We start from the raw sequence: 17,768 nt of genomic DNA on the forward strand, positions 1-17,768 counted from the left end.
GCCCAGCTCCCTAAACTGCATAGCTCAGATATATGTACATATATAAGTAGTATTCTAGTTGCCTGGCGAAAATATCGTTCCATAAGGACACGTTAACGCCCACCGAAGCAGCATAAAAAGAAAAGGCGAGCAATGAGGTTGCATAATGCTATGAGTCGCTTCTGTGTGGTGTTGGAAGTTGATTTTTTACATGTTCTACACATACATACATACATACATATGTATATAATTTGTATTTGTATGTGTGGTTGCTTTTCGCTTTGACTGTATTGTTGCTGCACATAAATTACCTGCTGCGGCGTGTTTGCATATGCGTCGAGGGTAATTTATGTAAATTCGAAAATTATTTGTATCTAAACACACACACAGCATATACACGTGCAAGTGTATACCGCAGGCACAACAACAACAATACACATACACTTTGTGTGAGCGGTACTGTAATCGTATATCCTTCTTGTGTTACACGTTTTAAGGTTTTTGATGTTTGATGTTGTTGTTGTTTTTTATATTTAAATTATTTGTTTTTCTTACTTTTCGCTTGGTAAATAATTTTTAGTGTTTTCTCTTTGTTGTTTTTTTTTTGTGTTTTTTGTTTCTGTTCATCCACTCATCCACTTGTCTGCCCGACTGAATTTTAAACAGATTTTGTCCTTTTTGTGCGGTCGTTGGCTAAAAACATAATGCCAAATTACTAGAAGCGCGTGCTGTGTGCTTTTTATGCCGTTTTTTCATCTCGTTTTTTTTTTGTTCTTGTTTTTTGTTATATATTTTTATTGCTTTGTATCCGTGCTTTCGGTACACCCCTTGAGTGGTGCTCTGCTCTTTTGAATTCTCTTACAAACACTTAAATATGATTAGACGAGTGCGGCCCAATGTTTGGCGAGTGCAATGCTTAACCCTAAATAATGCGGTTAACAGTGGCGAATTGCGGTTGTTTACACATACATAAATAAATAATGACTGTTGTCTGCCGTTTCGGTACAATCGAATGATAATTTATCGTCAAAGCATTTTCTTCGTTAATCAAAATGGAGGCGGTTCAAAATATATTTTATTTTGATATTTTTTGATCTCTACTATATTTTTTATTGTGGCTGTAAGCTACTTACACTCAACATAATTTGTTTTGTAAATTATTGAGCGTTGCGAAAAGCTGAAGCTTGAAAACACATGTTAGACTTTTTCACAAAGATAGTGATATTACATAGATTTGACAAGGTTACATAAATATTTAGTACTTTTTTTAATATTTAATAAAAGTATTTTTTTTTTTTGCTAATAATTAAATATATTTTTTAAGTTTTAAATACCTTTAGTAGGAATTTAAAAATATTATTATTGTTAATGACATTTAATTTAAAGAAAAAAAATATTATGAATTATTTTATAAGTAATTAGAATATATAAATTATTGTCAATAAGTTAATTGGTTTTTGCTTAAAATTATTTTTTAAATATTGAACAATTTTGAAAAAATTTAAAAAATATATCTTTAAAAATAAAAATCATAGATTTTAACCTTAGAAAATAAAGTTTTCAAAATATTAATAATGTTTTTTTTTTCAATTCTTAGTTTGTGTATTTAGCTTTGGATGCAGTTTATTTATAAAAATTCTTAATTTAATTTGTTTATGTATTTTGTAACAAATAAACAAACACTGTAACTCTAAATATTTTATAAAATCGAATTTTAATTAATTTTAAATATTTTGGACTGATTAAGATATTTTATTAATATTTCAAATTTCAAAATTATTTTATTTGCAATCGTTTTCTTTTTAATTAAATTCTTTCTCAATTACTTAGAACATATTTTGTTGAATTTTGGATAAAATACAATATAAAAAGCAGATTAATAGAATTAATTAATTTAAGTATATAAAAACATATGTCTATAACGCTAGTTTATAATAAAATATTAAAAAAAAAAACAATAATTAAATAAATATATAATTATTAAACAAAATTAAATTATTTTTTTTTTATAAATTTAAAGTGTTTTTATTTTTCAAAATTATTATTATATGGCATGCCATTGCTTTTAATTGCTCTAACTAATTAACATTTGAAAATAGCTTTTAAAAATTTTAAATAAAAAATATAATACTTTTTTTTGATATTTTAATAATTTTTTTCTAAGCATTTTAAGCCTTTATGTTTTTGTAGCATATATTTAGTTAGAATATTTAAACATACTTAAATATAAGCAAAGCTTAAGCAACATACTTAAATATTACTAAAAAAAACATATTAAACGCCGAAAAGCAGACTAAAACAAAGGCAAACTAATCGAAAACATTAAATACGATTTAAACAATTTTAAAAATCTATTAATAGGTAGGCAAATTAACCAAATACATAAAATAAAATATATTAATTATTTGAAATTATTAATAATAATTTCTGGTAACAAAATGATTGAGAAATCATTTTCAAAAACACACAAATTAAACCAAAAAAAAAAAAAAAACAAATTAAAAACGGAAAACGAAATTAAAAACCAAAATGCTATTAGATAGAAAATTAAATTCGCTTACGAAGGCAAATTTATTTAAATTAAAACAAAATTAATTAATTCAAATAAAATTTAACAAAATTCGCAATTTAAATGCTGTGGAAGTTAAACTAAAATTTTTAAAAACTTTTTTTCAGAAGGAACATAATTTTTAAACGCTTATTACTAAGGGGTTAAGGGTAGTCAGAAAAACGAAAAAATTAGAATTTTCAGTAATTTTATTTCATGTTAGTTTACAAAAGTAATAATATGGCATTATTACATAATGTTTTGACTTGAAGTCACGAATAATTAATATAATTAATATTATAATTTCCAAAGTTATAGCAGTTTGGGTTGACTCAGTTCCAAAAAACAAATATTACACTTAACGAAAATGCAAAAATAAAACACAAAAAAAATATATTTTTTGAAAATCCTGACTACTCTTAACCCCTTAAAGATAAAAATTCTGAGACTAGTCATAGCACAATATTATATAAGTATTTTTAACGTTATGTATAGAATTTTGTCATACATTTCTTATTAAAAGATAATTTAAAAAATAAGTCCTTTTTTAAATCGTATTTTTGATCGATTATGACTACCTTCAATATATTTTTATTTAAGCGTTTTGAAATTATGCTTTTTTTAAATAAAAGTCTTCAAAAGCAACTTTACTAACAATTTAGGAAAATTAACCAAAATTTCAAAAATTAAATAAAAAAATTAAAATTTCAAAATAATTTCAAAATTTAATCAACCATTAAATAAAATATTAAAATTCTCAAAATTTAATAACCAGCCAAATAAAAACTAAAAAATGCTATTCTGCCACACAACAAGCAAAAATAAAAAAAAAATTAAAAAAGGCATTAGTTATGAAATAATCCCAGTAAAAACAAACAATTTTTTCGTATACTTGCAATTTTAATATGCTTTACAGCGCCCAGCGTTGAATGCGATGTATGCAAGCGAAAATTTTTCCTTCGTAAAGATCTACGCAAACACTTGCGCATACATACCGGCGAACGTTTTTACAAATGTGACTTCTGTGCGGCTTCGTTTATGCATTATACGCGTCTTATGGGTAATATTATAATTGTATTTGTAAATACCAACAACAACAACAAATCTCCATATTTACTTACTTACTACTATTTAATATAATTTTACATATACATATATTTATATATTTTAATGCATTTATTGCTACATAGTCCATTAAGTCCATATGGTTCTACATACATATCTACATTTGTATTATAAGCTAGCTAACTGAGTATTGTTGAAAGCATCCTTGTAAAGTTTTCGAGTGTTTAATTAAATTAAGTTTATTCTCATACTTGACTTTGGTTGACTGCATGGCTGAATGCCTTGCACGGCCTCTTGTCAATGCATGCGCAAACAAATCAAGAATACTCCAATAGATATACATACATATATGTATACTATAATATGCTATGATATGTGTGCTAAGCATACATGTGTTTTTGAGTGCGAGTGTGAATGTATGCGTGAAATGCTTATGTGTTTTGTACAATTTTGACTAATATGTTTGTGTGTGTGTGCCTCATGGTATTTACTTAAATGCTGTATTTGCTGTACTTAAGTTAAATGTGCTTTTTGTGAGGACCTTTTTAAGCAGCAATTCAAGCATTCATTCAGACAAACAAAAACCGCAGCAAACATTATGCGCGCCACATACATATTCGCACACACATACATAGAAACAACACAAACCAACCAACCAACCGTCCGACCGACAGTCACATGGACTCACACTAAGTGCCAAAGCTGCTGCTGCCGCCTGACCATCCAAAGGATGCGGATGAGCTTGTGATCAGCGTCCACCATTGGTGGCACAGTCAGTCTCTATGTGCGCTTCTTCGGAGACTTGCTTACAAGCAAAAAAATTTTTTTTTTTATCATTTTCATAATATTTAACTCACATTGTCTGCCCGTGTGTCAGTTAGATTTGACTAACTGTCAGCGGCGAACAGATGCACTGATGGGCTGTTGGTCGGCCGGTTGCTGGCTCAAGTGGCAGGAGGCAGGCAGTCGGTCGGCCGCCGGCCGGTCGGGATGCAAATAGTGTTTGTGGTTAAACAATTGCTGCGTGGCCTTTCAACGTCACTGGAGTCATTGCATTGCTCTTTAATGTTTTTAATTGTTTTTGTTGTTTTCGGTTGTTTTCTGGTTCCAACTTGCGCATGCCAAAAGCGTGAAAAAGTCAAGAAATAATATTGTCAGAGTGGCATTGTTGAGAAAGTGTTGATTGCCAAGTGGTATAGTAATAGGTACATATTTATTTAAATGCAGACAGACCTACATATGGATGTATGTATGTGTATGTGAGAACTGCTTTTACTTCTGTGAGTTAAAATGTCCTAAGAAAATATATTTTTTCAATATTTATTTATTTTTATTTTCATAAAAAATATTTAAAAAATTCTAAAATTATGTAAATGTTGAGATATTATGACAATTATTTTTTTTTATATAAAATGTATACTTAATGCAGTTTGAGTTGCAGTTTATTTGAAAAAATAAATCTTTATTTAAATATTTTCTTCTTATTAAAAAATTTCCTTTTTTATGCATTATTAATTAGTTTTATTAAATTAGTTAGTTTTATACTATTTTAGTTTTTGTTCATGATTATTAAAATTTTACTATTTTCATTTCTTTTAATTTTTAATATTTTTTAGTTTTGATTTTTATATAATTTAATTTTTTTTTCATCATATATATTACATCAAATATTTAAAAAAAAATCCTAACATTTCGTAAATGTTTCGAAGTTTTTAATATTTTTTTGTAAAACAAAATTTTTATTTCAACCAATTTGAGTTGAATTTTATTGTAAAAAATAAATATTTATTTAATATTTTTTTCGTATTAAAAAAAATCCTTTTTTATTCATTATTAATTAGTTTTATTAAATGAGTTTAGTTTCATACTATTTTAGTTTTTGTTCATGATTTTTTAAATTTTATTATTTTAATTTCTTTTAATTTTTAATATTTTTTTAGTTTTAATTTTTTTAAACATTTTTTTCAATATTTTGAAAATCCTAAAATTTCATTACAATTAATGATGTTTTTCGTTTTTTTTTTAATAATTATATATTACTTTTTTTAATTTTTTTTTCATTATTTAAAAATTTTAATTTTTTTCAATTTATTTTTAATTTTTTTTTTCAATTAATTTTTAATATTTTTTTCAAAATTCCTAACATTTCGTAAATGTTTAGAAATTATTACAATTAATGATGTTCGTTTTTTTTTAATATTTTATATTTTTAATTTAATTTTAATTTTTATTTTTACATTATTTAAAAATTTTAATTATTTTTTCAATTTATTTTAATTTTCTTTATAAAAATTTAAAGTCTTAGACTGAATTAAAACATACAAACGATTTTTAAATTTCTAATATATTTGTTGTTGTTTTAGTTATTTTGTTATTCAATATTACATTAATTAAAAAAAACATCTGCCTTATCCTTTTACATTTAAAATTCTAACCACATTATTCTTCGTATACAAGCACTTTCTCACTTATAATCGCACCTTTGCACCGCAAGCCAATAGCACTTACACCTACTTTGTATTATGAATATTATTGTGACTTAGTATATTAATTGCCACTTGTGTCATTTGGCAGCATCAGCTGTCTTTTAATCATCATTCAGCGCACGCCTCAAATTAACACCTTTAAAATTTTTATATATATTTTTACTCTGAATGCCAGCGCACTTTTACGATTCGTTAATACGTGACAGTTTTTTAAAGCTCACTGTGTAAACATTAAACTAAAATTATGCCAACAGTGTGGCCAAACTACAAGCAGCTGTACTAATGTGTGTCTAAAAGTCAGTACCTAGTCTATTACAGCGATTACTCGCTCCGAACAGCAAATAGGGATCCTTGCGGTTGCGCTTTCTAACAGCTGCCAAAGTCCGTCACTCGGCTTGATGAGCTATGCCACATTCGTTATGCCGTAGAGAATGCGAGGATCTATGCGAATGTGCTGTGAATTCGTAATTTCCTTCCGGCTGACATGTGAGTGTCACCTGTAAGTGAGGCGACGAACCCAACATAACAGTAGCGAAATGTCAGCTGTAATTTTAGTATGAACGCCTTCGGTTATAGAAGACATTTATTTGTTATACATTGTCAATTTACACAAAACGAAGAACAAAGAGATGACACAACAAAAACGATAGCAAAAAAAAAGAAAAACAAAAAGAAAAAGGTGTGATGCTAATCAATTGCTCAGCGTCTGACAATGTTTTGAAATAGCAAAGAATAGTAATCTATTCTATTTGCCACATCTTACTTCACGCCAATTTCACGGACAAACTGTAATTTGCAAAAGCAAAAACAAAAAAGAAATAAAAGAAACAGTAATGAGAAAACCTTCACAATGGTTTGAAGCGTACGCCGCAAATTGGCAGGATCGCTCTAACGATCGATCATACAGTTTGTCACACAAACACACACTCATCCAACTGTAATCAACTTTGCACCGCCTGCTGTGCAGTTATCATAACAAACCCATCTAAGGATTCAGCAAACATAACCTTACTGTTTCGTCAGCATTCCATTGCTGAAGTTTAGATTTTTTGCGGTTTCAAATACAGCTGCAGTTAGTCACACTCCACAGACATATACACATACAATCATATATAATTACCAACAAAGTCCTTTCTCGTTACTGTGAAATGTCTGTTGTCTGCCATTTACTGTTTACTGTCTCCTGTCGCCTATCCACCGCCAATTGTCTCCTGTTTAAGCAGCTGTTTACTTCCTTTCGCCGATTATCACGCTCCGCAGCGCAGCGTAGCGTTCGGTATGTGTAATTATGTGCTTTGTAGCGCTGGCGTTTAAACACTGATTCTTGATTATGTTTTTCCTCCCTTTTCACACAAACATACACATACATACACGAAATAAAATTGCCGTTACTTATTTCATATCTTCGCAGAACTTAATGACACCTCCTTGCTCCATTTGCGTTTCTCTTCAAACGTTTTTTGCTGCTTTTGTTGTTTGTGTATATTTTGGTGCCCGTCACAAAAATGTTGCACATTAGCAAAGAGCTTCATCGCCATTTGTGCCACTCTTTGGAGCTTTGTCTTTTATCTCTTCATTAGCAAACTATTTGTTTAATATATAAAAGGATAAAAGGCATTCATTCCGCAACCAATAAATAATGCGAAGGTCGTTTGTAGTTGTTGTTTACAGTACTGACAGCATTTAGTGTGTTGTTTGAGTTGAAATATTTACAATTAAAGAATCTTAGCTATATTTGAAGAGTTGATTTTGAAAAGCACATTTGTGCGAGTTAATCTGTGGCGTCTACCAATTTACTGTTATGTTCGCTTTTTGGGGTGCACATTTGTATGATTTTTTTATTATGCGCTAATAGTAAAAAATGGTGACTGAAATTAACAGAAGTTTCAAATTAAAAGCGCATTAAAGGCGATGCTTTGCTGACTATCTTGGTTAGAAATAAAATTTTTGAAAGTAATATTACATAATATAAACCGTTATGATAGTAAAATATGCAAAATTAAATTAGATCGTTCACCCCTTAAAATTTCTATAAAAGGACAAAATGCTGATGCATACTTTTAGGCGTTTTTTAACTATTTTTTGTTTTTAAGCGAAGCTTAGCAATTTGCAGTATTTTTTTATTGGAATATCATATTTGACTTATAAATTTTATTATTTTATTTTATTTTTATACTCTCGCAACAAAAGTTGCTAAAGAGAATATTATAGTTTTGTTCACATAACGGTTGTTTGTAACACCCAAAACTAAACGAGTTAGAAATAGGGTTATATATACCAAAGTGATCAGGGCGAAGAGTGGAGTTCAAATCCGAATGTCTGTCTGTCCGACCGTCCGTCCGTCTGTGCAAGCTGTAACTTGAGTACAAATTAAGCTATCTTGATGAAACTTGACACACTTATTTCTTGGCACCATAGGAAGGTTGCTTTCGAAAATGAGCAAAATCGGACCACTGCCACGCCCACAAAATGGTGTAAACCGAAAACACATAAAGTGCCATAACTAAGCCATAAATAAAGCTATGGAAATAAAACTTGGTATGAAGGATCGCACTATGAAGGGGAATATTTGGATGTATTTTTTTTGGGGAAGTGGGCGTGGCCCCGCCCCCAAATATTTTTTTTGTATATATCTAGCAAACCAATAGAGCTATATAAACCAAACTTTCTGCAGTCGTTTTTTTAGCCACTTCCTAATACAGTCCAAAAATGAAAGAAATCGGATCATAACCACGCCCACCTCCCATACAAAAGTTTGGTTGAAAATTACAAAAAGTGGGTTAACTCACTAACGAAAAACGCCAGAAACACTAAATTTCACATAAGAAATAGCAGATGAAAGCTACACTCAGATTTTTTTACAAAATGGAAAATGGGCGTGGCGTCGCCCACTTATGGGTCAAAAACCATATCTCAGGAACTACTCGACCGATTTCAATGAAACTTTGTTTGTAATAGTTTCCTTACCTCCCAATAATATGTTGTGAAAATTGGGCAAATCGCTTCACAACTACGCCTACTTCCTATATACCAGAAGATGATCTGAATCGTTTACTTTACAATATATAAAGTAAGCACTAGTGAAGATATCGGTGCAGAGCTTTGCAAATACTATGTTTATAGTGTGGCAGTCCCATTCTAAAAATCGCCGAAATCGGACCATAGGTTTTTAAGGCCTCATATATCGAACACGAGGGCCTCTTTTCAATGGACTTCATGCACTATATATGACGAATATGTGGGTCAAATTGTGTATTATATAATATAAATAAAGTTAAATAAATAAATTGCGAGTGTATAAAATGTTCGGTTACACCCGAACTTAGCCCTTCCTTATTTGGTTGTATTTTATTTTATTTTTTTATTTTATTTTTTTATTTTATTTTATTTTATTTTATTTTATTTTATTTTTTTATTTTATTTTAGTTTATTATTATTATTATTTATTTTTTTATTATTATTTTTTTTTCCTCAGCTTCATTTCTCAGCAATAAAATCCTCACCGAAATCGTTTATTTAGACTAATTTCCATTCGCTTAATCAATCTAGTCAATAACTAGTCTATAATTGCTCACTGTGTGTGGTTGCAACATAATTATTTTACATTGACTTTTATTGCTTTTGAATGTGCAACAACCACTTACAATATTGAGTTACCAGCCATTAAGCTGCAACGCACATAACCTATAATTTAGGCACGATAATCCGCGATACTATTCATATTTAGCATTTAAGGCGGCCAGCTGGAGCAGCTAAGCACATGTTTACAAGCTTATCAATAAGTACCAGTATTTAGAAGTTTTCTTTCAGCTGTTCGATTGCTACTACATGCATACAGACATATATGTACATTTATCTTTTTTATGCTTATGTTATTTATTCAATTTTGTAGTTTAAGCGCTTAATTAATCCGTTTTATGCTCCTACTGCAATTTGCTTCTTGCTGCCCACACACACACACACATGCATTTATTAAGAACATATGTACTCGCATTGCATTTTTTTGCTTAGCTTATTCGTCAGACTTATCTTTATTTACACATTACTGCTTCTAACTGTAATTGAATTTCATAATTACTAAAAGCATATTCTTTTCACTCTCCACACACAGCACACATGAAGAGCCATATGCCTTTGGGCGTTTTTATGTCCGACGATGCCATACAGCTGCCACAGCACCAGCCAGCGGAGGCAGAACTGCAACAATCGGCGCCGGAGTACATCGAAGAGGATGAGGTGGAGGCCATGACAGCGGTGGCACATGAAGAGGTTGTGGTGGCGCAGCAACAGTCGTCATTCGAAATGGAACAACCACAAGAGCAGGCTGTACGCGAACAACAAGAGTTAGAGCAGCTGCTTGAAGATGAGCAGGAGGAAGCACAAACAGCTGAAGCACATGTTGATCTTGATGATGAAATGACCGGCACCCCAATGGTAGCGCATAGTGCCGATGATGAGCAACAGGAGCAACAAGTGGATGAGCACGAAGCGGCAGTGGTGGGCAATGAGTCAACACAACAAAATGCTGATGATATAATGTTTGCGGCCAGCTGCAGCCCCAGCACCACCACTGGCGCCAGCCCATATGCCTTTGTGGCAGATGCCAGCAGTCACATTAACCATTCCGATATAAGCACCACCAGCAGCAGCGCCGTCAGTGGCAACATCAGCACCAGCGCTGCAAACAACAATCGCAGTGAGGTTGCTAGCGGTTGCAGCAGTAGCGCTAAATAGTCTCCGGCCATTGCGTACATTGTAGGCCAAAAGCCACCGACGATTGTGCTCTACTATTGTGCGGAAAAATAACAGGAGGAGGAGGAGGAGGAGGAGAAGGTGGTGAAGAATCAAACAACATGCTACAGCTAGTAGTAGCGCAACGGTGTTGCAGCGTGGGAAGTGAAGGGATAAGCACAAGCGCTATGCGCCCTATAACAACAATACAAATAACATTAAAAAAAAACAACAACAGATATCGTGATGTCTACATTGACCTAAATTGAGAATAACACAAACTCATTTTCTTATCCAGTCCAATTTGCTCATTTGCTATTTACAGTTATGTTTTTAAATCGATAAAATTGGTATTGTGCTCTCGAGCTTTTTTCTTAATTTTTTGTTGCAAAAATTAATTTAATTATTTTAATTGGCTTATATTATTATATGCCTTGCTAATTACACAAATAAATAATTGCAAATTTTTAAAATAATTTATAAAAAAAACTAATTATAATTGTAATTATAAATTTATAATTGTAATTTTAGAGCATTAATTAAATGCATGATTAGAAAAATAATTTAAAAATAAATAAATTGTATTGAATGATGTAATTTAATAATAATTTCCATTTTTATTATAAAAAACTAGACTATAAACATTAAACATGATTACTTAAAATATGAATACATTACATATCATACTTTCATTTATTCGATTTAATTTGTTAACGGCACAATTTTGCTCTCCAATACTACTAATTTTAACTCATTACACTACATTAATTTATTTAATTATAATTATTATTCAGTTATAATAAATATAATTATGTAATTACAATTAAAAATTAATTTTAAAAAATATATCTAAGCACACATCTATTTTATTTATAATTAATTACATCGTGTACATTAAATACGATTACTTTATACATTCTCTTTTGTGTCCCACCCACCAAATGTCATTTCCATTTTTCTTATATATATATATATAATTGACTTCCATTCAATGAAAACTTTGAGCTGTAATTTGCCATTGCGCCAAAACTATATATGTATATACTTTTGCAAACAAAAAATCGTTACATTCAAGAGCTAAGTTATAAGTAGCTGTATATTGTAGGTACATATGTAATTTTGCTTACTATTAAAAAATAATTTTATTTTAATGCTTGGTACGCGTATGTTATGTAATAATTGTAATTGAATGTAATACAAATTAATTAAAATTACAAAACATAACCTTAAAAATGCTAAAAAATATGTGTCCAGTTACCAAAAGACTTCTTAATGAAATTTCCTAATTAAAAGCATAATTATTGTATGTAAACTAAAATAACAACGGTAAAATTAATAATAGGTTAATTATTATTTAAATTTATCCAAGAATATTAGCTGTGCTAAATGTAAATATTGTAGTAAGAAGTGCTATAATTCTGTATAACCAGCTGGTGTATGTACATATTCTCATCTTTATACAAATTCGCCATACATCAATCCATTCCATAGCCATAGTTGCTATGCAGTTGCTAAACGACTTTTACGTACATATTTATCTTTTCACATTTAATTGTATGTATGTTAATTTACATAAAAAAAGTTTGTTAGACTAAATTTTTTTATGAAAAAATAATTCTTTGCTATTTATTAGTGATATCATACAATATTTTTATTGAATATTTTTGTTTTTATTTTTTTTTTTTTTGTATTACACTCTGTTATTATTTTATTTTATTTTTTTTTTTAATTATTATTTTATTTTAAATTTAGCATTTTTATACTATTTTTTTAAATTCATTTTTGTGAGTTACTATTTTTTATTTTTATTTTTTATTTATTACTTCATTATATTTTCTGTTTTTTTTTCATATTTCCATTTTAATTTTTACTTTTTTTATAATTTTCTTAATTTTGATATTGCTGCCGGCTATTAAATGTATGCACATTCACTTACTTGCCATAAAGTCGACAACTAAAGCATTAGCGTGTATTTGGTTTTCTAGTTTAAATTAAAACAAAATAAAGAAACGAATTTTGACTACATTTGAAAATTATAATTTTTCAAAAAAGTTTAAACTTAAAATTAAAAATAAAAAAATAACTTTTAATTGTTATTTACATTTAATTTGAGTAAAACTTTCAATTTTCACAATTCATTTATAGTTTTCATAATTTATTCATTTTTATTCTAAATTATATTAAAAAAATTTAATTAACGGTAATTTTATTGCTTCACAGTAGTTTTATTGTTTAATAAGGCATTGAATTTTTTTATGTACAACTTTTTAAAGAAATTTTTCCTAAAATAATTAATTGAAAATAATATTTATTTAGTAAACTATTTAATTAAACCCATTTATTCTCTTTTTTTGTCAAAATCTTATTTGTATCTTTTGTTTAAGCGCTATTTGATTTTTTTTTGCTTTTTTTCATAATTTTCCATTAAAAAAATTGCATTCCAAAAATTCCATTATTTCAGCTCTCAAGCAAATTTTGATGCATAGAAACTTGCCTAGAAAACATACCAAATTAAATTAATTGGCGCTGCTTTACATATGTATGTAATAGAGCCAAGTTTTTGCTGTTTACAAAAACTTGTGTTTATTTTGCTTAGAAACACTCACATAAAAAAAGATTTTATATGTTTTCATGAAAAATATCCAATTAGAAAATATCCAATTAGAATTAGCATTAATAATTATTTGTTTGCTATAAATTTCCTATAATTTCGGTAAATATTTGTTTTCTACACCTTATTTTTTTAAGAACACATTGTTTGAAGTGGCGACTTCATCGATATAGTGAAATTAATAATTAACCTTATTTTACTCATATTTATATTATTTTTTTTTATTATCATAATAATTATAATTATTAAATTTTATTGCATAATTTGCATTATGATTTATTTTTCGAAAAGCCTGCATGCAACAATGTTCTCGCATACAAATGTACATATTTCCAGAAATTATCCAACAATGAAATGAACTCTAGTGCCTAAATGTAATATTAGAAATTCTTATTTTTGTTAACAGCATACACCTGCATACATGTATGTATGTACACGTATAATAAACATAAAAAATATATATTGTATATAAAAATATATGTAACTCAATGCACACGCTCTTCATATACATATATATGGATTTTATCTCAATGTCAACTTGTGAAATGCTTCGGAAAATTAATATATAAAAAATAAATTGAATAAAATCAAAAAAGTTGAAAGAAATCATGAAATCACATAATACCAAAAATCTGCTTTGAACACTCCGATATTATACTTAATATGGACTAATTTATTTGAATACCAAAACTAAAAGCAAAAATACTTATTTTACTTTATAAAATTGTTTATGTAAAATAATAATTTTTCAAGTTTTCAATAAAGTTATTGAATAATCAAACTTTTAATTGTTTGAAAAACTTCTTTATGAATCAAAATTACAAAACATATGATTTTTATGAAAAAATAAGAACAAATTATTTAAAATATTAGTAATTAGCGCTAAATGAAATGAAGTTCCACACTAAAGACTTAAGTTATTTATAAAAAAAATGCTATAATTTAATAATCTCATAAGAAATTAATTTACTGCTGCCAAAAATGCGCGAAACAAAAAACGAAACAACTGAAATCATGCCAACATACTTCTTTATTTATCTAATTGTAAATATAAGCATATTCAAATTAAACCTTAACAATTATAGGTTTAATTATAATTACAAACAAAAACATTTAGTTGATACATACAAAAAGATAATTGATTATCATATTTTTGCACTTTGAAATGAAGGAAAATATTTATTTTACATTAAAAGAAAATCAAATCAAAGCTTACAACAAACACACAGAATTTCTAGTTGGTAGAAAAAAGTATATACGCTATATACGCGTTAGTTATGTATAATTATAGAACACAGTATATTTAAATGTGAAGTGTTTGTTTTAAGGCTTAAACAGTTGTATAATTCTAAATGTAACTATTCTTATTAATGGTTGATATGGCGCAGGCCAATTTCCAAGCCTGGCGCTTTTATTATAATTATACATTTTAATATTGACTTCAAAAGATGAAGCAATAACTTTAATGCAATAATAAATAAAAGAACCTGGTTTTCTTGTTTATGCAAAATAACAATTAAAAAACTTTGTTTTTTATTCAAAATATATTTTTTGTTTACAAATTATTTAAATTTCAGTCTCAATGTCATTGAATGTATATACATAACCTACAAATTTTGCTAGAAGAGAATCAGAGAAGCTACTACGGAGCAAACCATTTATGCTTTATCTAGATCTCCGTCCGACGAAATTGATTTTTTCTTATGGTTGTAGCGAGTATTTAGAGAGAATGAGTGTTCGTCCAATTTACATACTTGTCCATTCCGCTAAGGTAGACCCGAGTAACCGCAAAAGGGATTAAAAATTTGTCTATTCGAGGTTGGTAGTTAAGAGTTGTGGAATATGTAGTTTCTGAATGAGTGCGGATGACGAAGCATATGCAGATACTCATTACCGAAGAGCGCTATGTTTATAATTTCTCTTAAAAAACCGACCAAGCAGTTCCAACTTTGTACTATTTGCACAGCTTTACCGTAAACTTACCCAATAAATTATATACAAAAAATAAACAAAAAAAACACAATTATATTTCCCACATTAATTTTCTAACTAAATGCTGTAAAATAGCTGTTTTTATTATTTTCACGTTGCGCCATAATTATTGTTTTAGTATTTCGTATATATGTATGGATGTATGTGCTTAAGCTAATTACGGTACAAAAAAGTATGCTTCACATAGTTTATGTAAAAATGCATGTTAAAGTGACTGTGTACGACTATTATAAATCATTACAAGATATTTCCAACTAAATAACTTAATATTTTTATCACCGTACATATGTGTGTCAGTTAAAAAACATAGATTCCTAATATTTAAAAATATTTTAAATTCCACAACAAATATTATTAAGACGATATAATATAATGTTGGTTCTATTATATAATTTCACGCTTGAAATTAGCATTACTTTCCTAACATGATTTCAGTCGTAATACCAGTCAAGGAAGAGTAAAGCAAATGACATTACTAATAGGAAAAATAGTGACCATACACGTAGGCCAGCATTGCGTTGTATAGCTTGTTTGATCTGCTCATTTGCATCCTTGACATTTTCGGTCGCACCAATGACGGCGTTTGCGATACGCTCAATGTTGTGTTGTTGCAGAGAAACCTAATTGTATGGAGATGATACATATTGATTAATCAAAACATTTCACTTTAAAATATATATAACACACCTTCTCTGTAAAGATGTCCTGCAATTGCGCTATGTCTACCACGTTTTTCTCAATTTGTTCCACTTCTTCGGCCACACCCTGTAATTCATGATATAGTTGCACATTCTCCTGTTCGTACATTTGCACATCTTCGGGTGAAAGTTTTTTAGCTGCTTCAGCCTCATCTTCCAATTGCTGTGATTTTTGTAAATCCTCGTCTAAGGCCACCTTCTGTGAGGATTGTGTTGTTTTCAATTCACCACCACTACCAATGTTATCTTCAGTTGTGGCGTGTGGATGTCGGTGTCGCAGTTGTGAACCACTTGTATTTAAATTTTCCTCGTCAGTTAGATATCCATTAATTTTACCATCAGCTGCATCGTTTAGTTCGTTTTTATTATAATTACTAACGCTCAAGTCATCGTCATCTAGCCAATCGCCTTGTAAGTCTGACACATCCTCACTCAATAAACTCCGTGGTTGTAATTCATCAACCACATCATCAGCATCGTTGCTACTGCTTGTCGACTGTCGTGGCACGCGGCGACCACTATGCTCACCAGCTGGTCGCACTGGTATTTTCTTTTTATCAGCTGCTAATTTTAATAGTTTATAGGTTTCCAATTCATATTGCACTCGATAACGTTTTTGTTCTAAATAAATTTGTTGTACACTGTGTAAATAGCGTTCTAATAAATCGATTACGGCTTCAATGTGTTGTTGTTGTTGTGCTTTTCTTTTTGAACTTTTCCAATCGATGCGCATTTGTGCCAGATGCTGCGTATAATATGCTACGAATTTTTCTGATTCTCGGTCAATAAGATCACGTTGCTCATCGCTCATATGTGTGGCACTCTTCAGGTGCTGACCTATACGCATATAGGCAGCACGATTCTCCACCAGCACATTACGCAATGTTGTGATTTTGTGGCACACATCCTTTGCTAGCCTTGTGAATTCATCACGATGACCAGCTCCAACACCAGCGCCGCTTTTAGGCAGAATACGTTGTTTATCCACTACCTGTGGGGGCAGTTCACCTTTGCGTTGTAATTTCACTGTCATTACACCGGCTTTGAACTTTTGCGTTATATCCATGTTTAAAGGTGGGTGGCTACTTCTTGTATTCGATACTACATTAATATTAATATCATTTACAACAAACGGCAGTACTTTCTTAATTATTTTGTAAATTTATGAATATTTTGTTTAAATGATAAATTTTTAGAAACCACGTACACTGACACATCACTGCTTTGCTGGGTTTGACAGCTGCGCTCAGCTGTTTGTGCTAGTGTTGATAAACGAGGTAAGGAAATACGCGATACTCGTTCGAGACTCGTTAAAATCCGCGTTTGGTAATTATATAGTTCAAAATTTTGCGCTTTAGAGATTTTACTTTAATTGCAAATAAAGTGAAGAAGTTTATATATTCGATACCAAGTTAATTGATTGTGAAGTAGTATTAACTCCGAACCAATATATACACATATTTGAAAGTGATGGTGTTTTTATAATGAATGAATGAATTTTGGGAGTGCCATAGTTTTGATCTGCCTATGTGCCACACTCGCTGCCGGAAATACAATCCTTAGCGGCATAATTCCTATTTCCTCTAGCAAATGGAACAAATTCATTATATATGGAAAATACAGTCACTTTGAACAAATGGAAGATATAAGAAATAGCA

General features: G+C 29.5%; 2 protein-coding genes across 7 annotated transcripts in view; one reads left to right on the forward strand and one right to left on the reverse strand.

Annotated features, from left to right (window-relative positions):
* LOC105210089 (mucin-17) overlaps nucleotides 1-14,451 on the forward strand; it is a 192,312-nt gene extending 177,861 nt beyond the window's left edge. For all 6 annotated transcript variants that reach the window (XM_054225185.1, XM_054225186.1, XM_029038957.2 and 3 more), the window contains one exon: nucleotides 10,190-14,451. In XM_054225185.1, the coding sequence (XP_054081160.1) occupies nucleotides 10,190-10,812 (623 nt within the window). In that variant the 3' untranslated portion in view covers nucleotides 10,813-14,451. The remainder of the gene's footprint in view (nucleotides 1-10,189) is intronic.
* A 992-nt stretch (nucleotides 14,452-15,443) lies between these two features.
* On the reverse strand, nucleotides 15,444-17,364 carry LOC105210091 (syntaxin-18). The gene is made up of 2 exons (XM_011180831.3): nucleotides 16,100-17,364; nucleotides 15,444-16,032 (listed from the first exon to the last, which is right to left on the reverse strand). The coding sequence occupies exons 1-2, from the start codon at nucleotides 17,174-17,176 to the stop codon at nucleotides 15,844-15,846; spliced, it is 1,266 nt and encodes a 421-aa protein (XP_011179133.1). The 5' UTR covers nucleotides 17,177-17,364; the 3' UTR covers nucleotides 15,444-15,843.
* Nucleotides 17,365-17,768: the final 404 nt, after the last annotated feature.

The sequence above is a fragment of the Zeugodacus cucurbitae genome, chromosome 2 (assembly GCF_028554725.1).
Source record: "Zeugodacus cucurbitae isolate PBARC_wt_2022May chromosome 2, idZeuCucr1.2, whole genome shotgun sequence".
Lineage (NCBI taxonomy): Eukaryota > Metazoa > Arthropoda > Insecta > Diptera > Tephritidae > Zeugodacus > Zeugodacus cucurbitae.

Bases quoted from the DNA above. Each gene is read 5' to 3' on its own strand.
- LOC105210091 (XM_011180831.3), bottom strand. From the start codon at position 17,176: ATGGATATAACGCAAAAGTTCAAAGCCGGTGTAATGACAGTGAAATTA. The intron at 16,033-16,099 runs GTGTGTTATATA...CCATACAATTAG, and splicing joins AGGACATCTTTACAGAGAAG to GTTTCTCTGCAACAACACAA.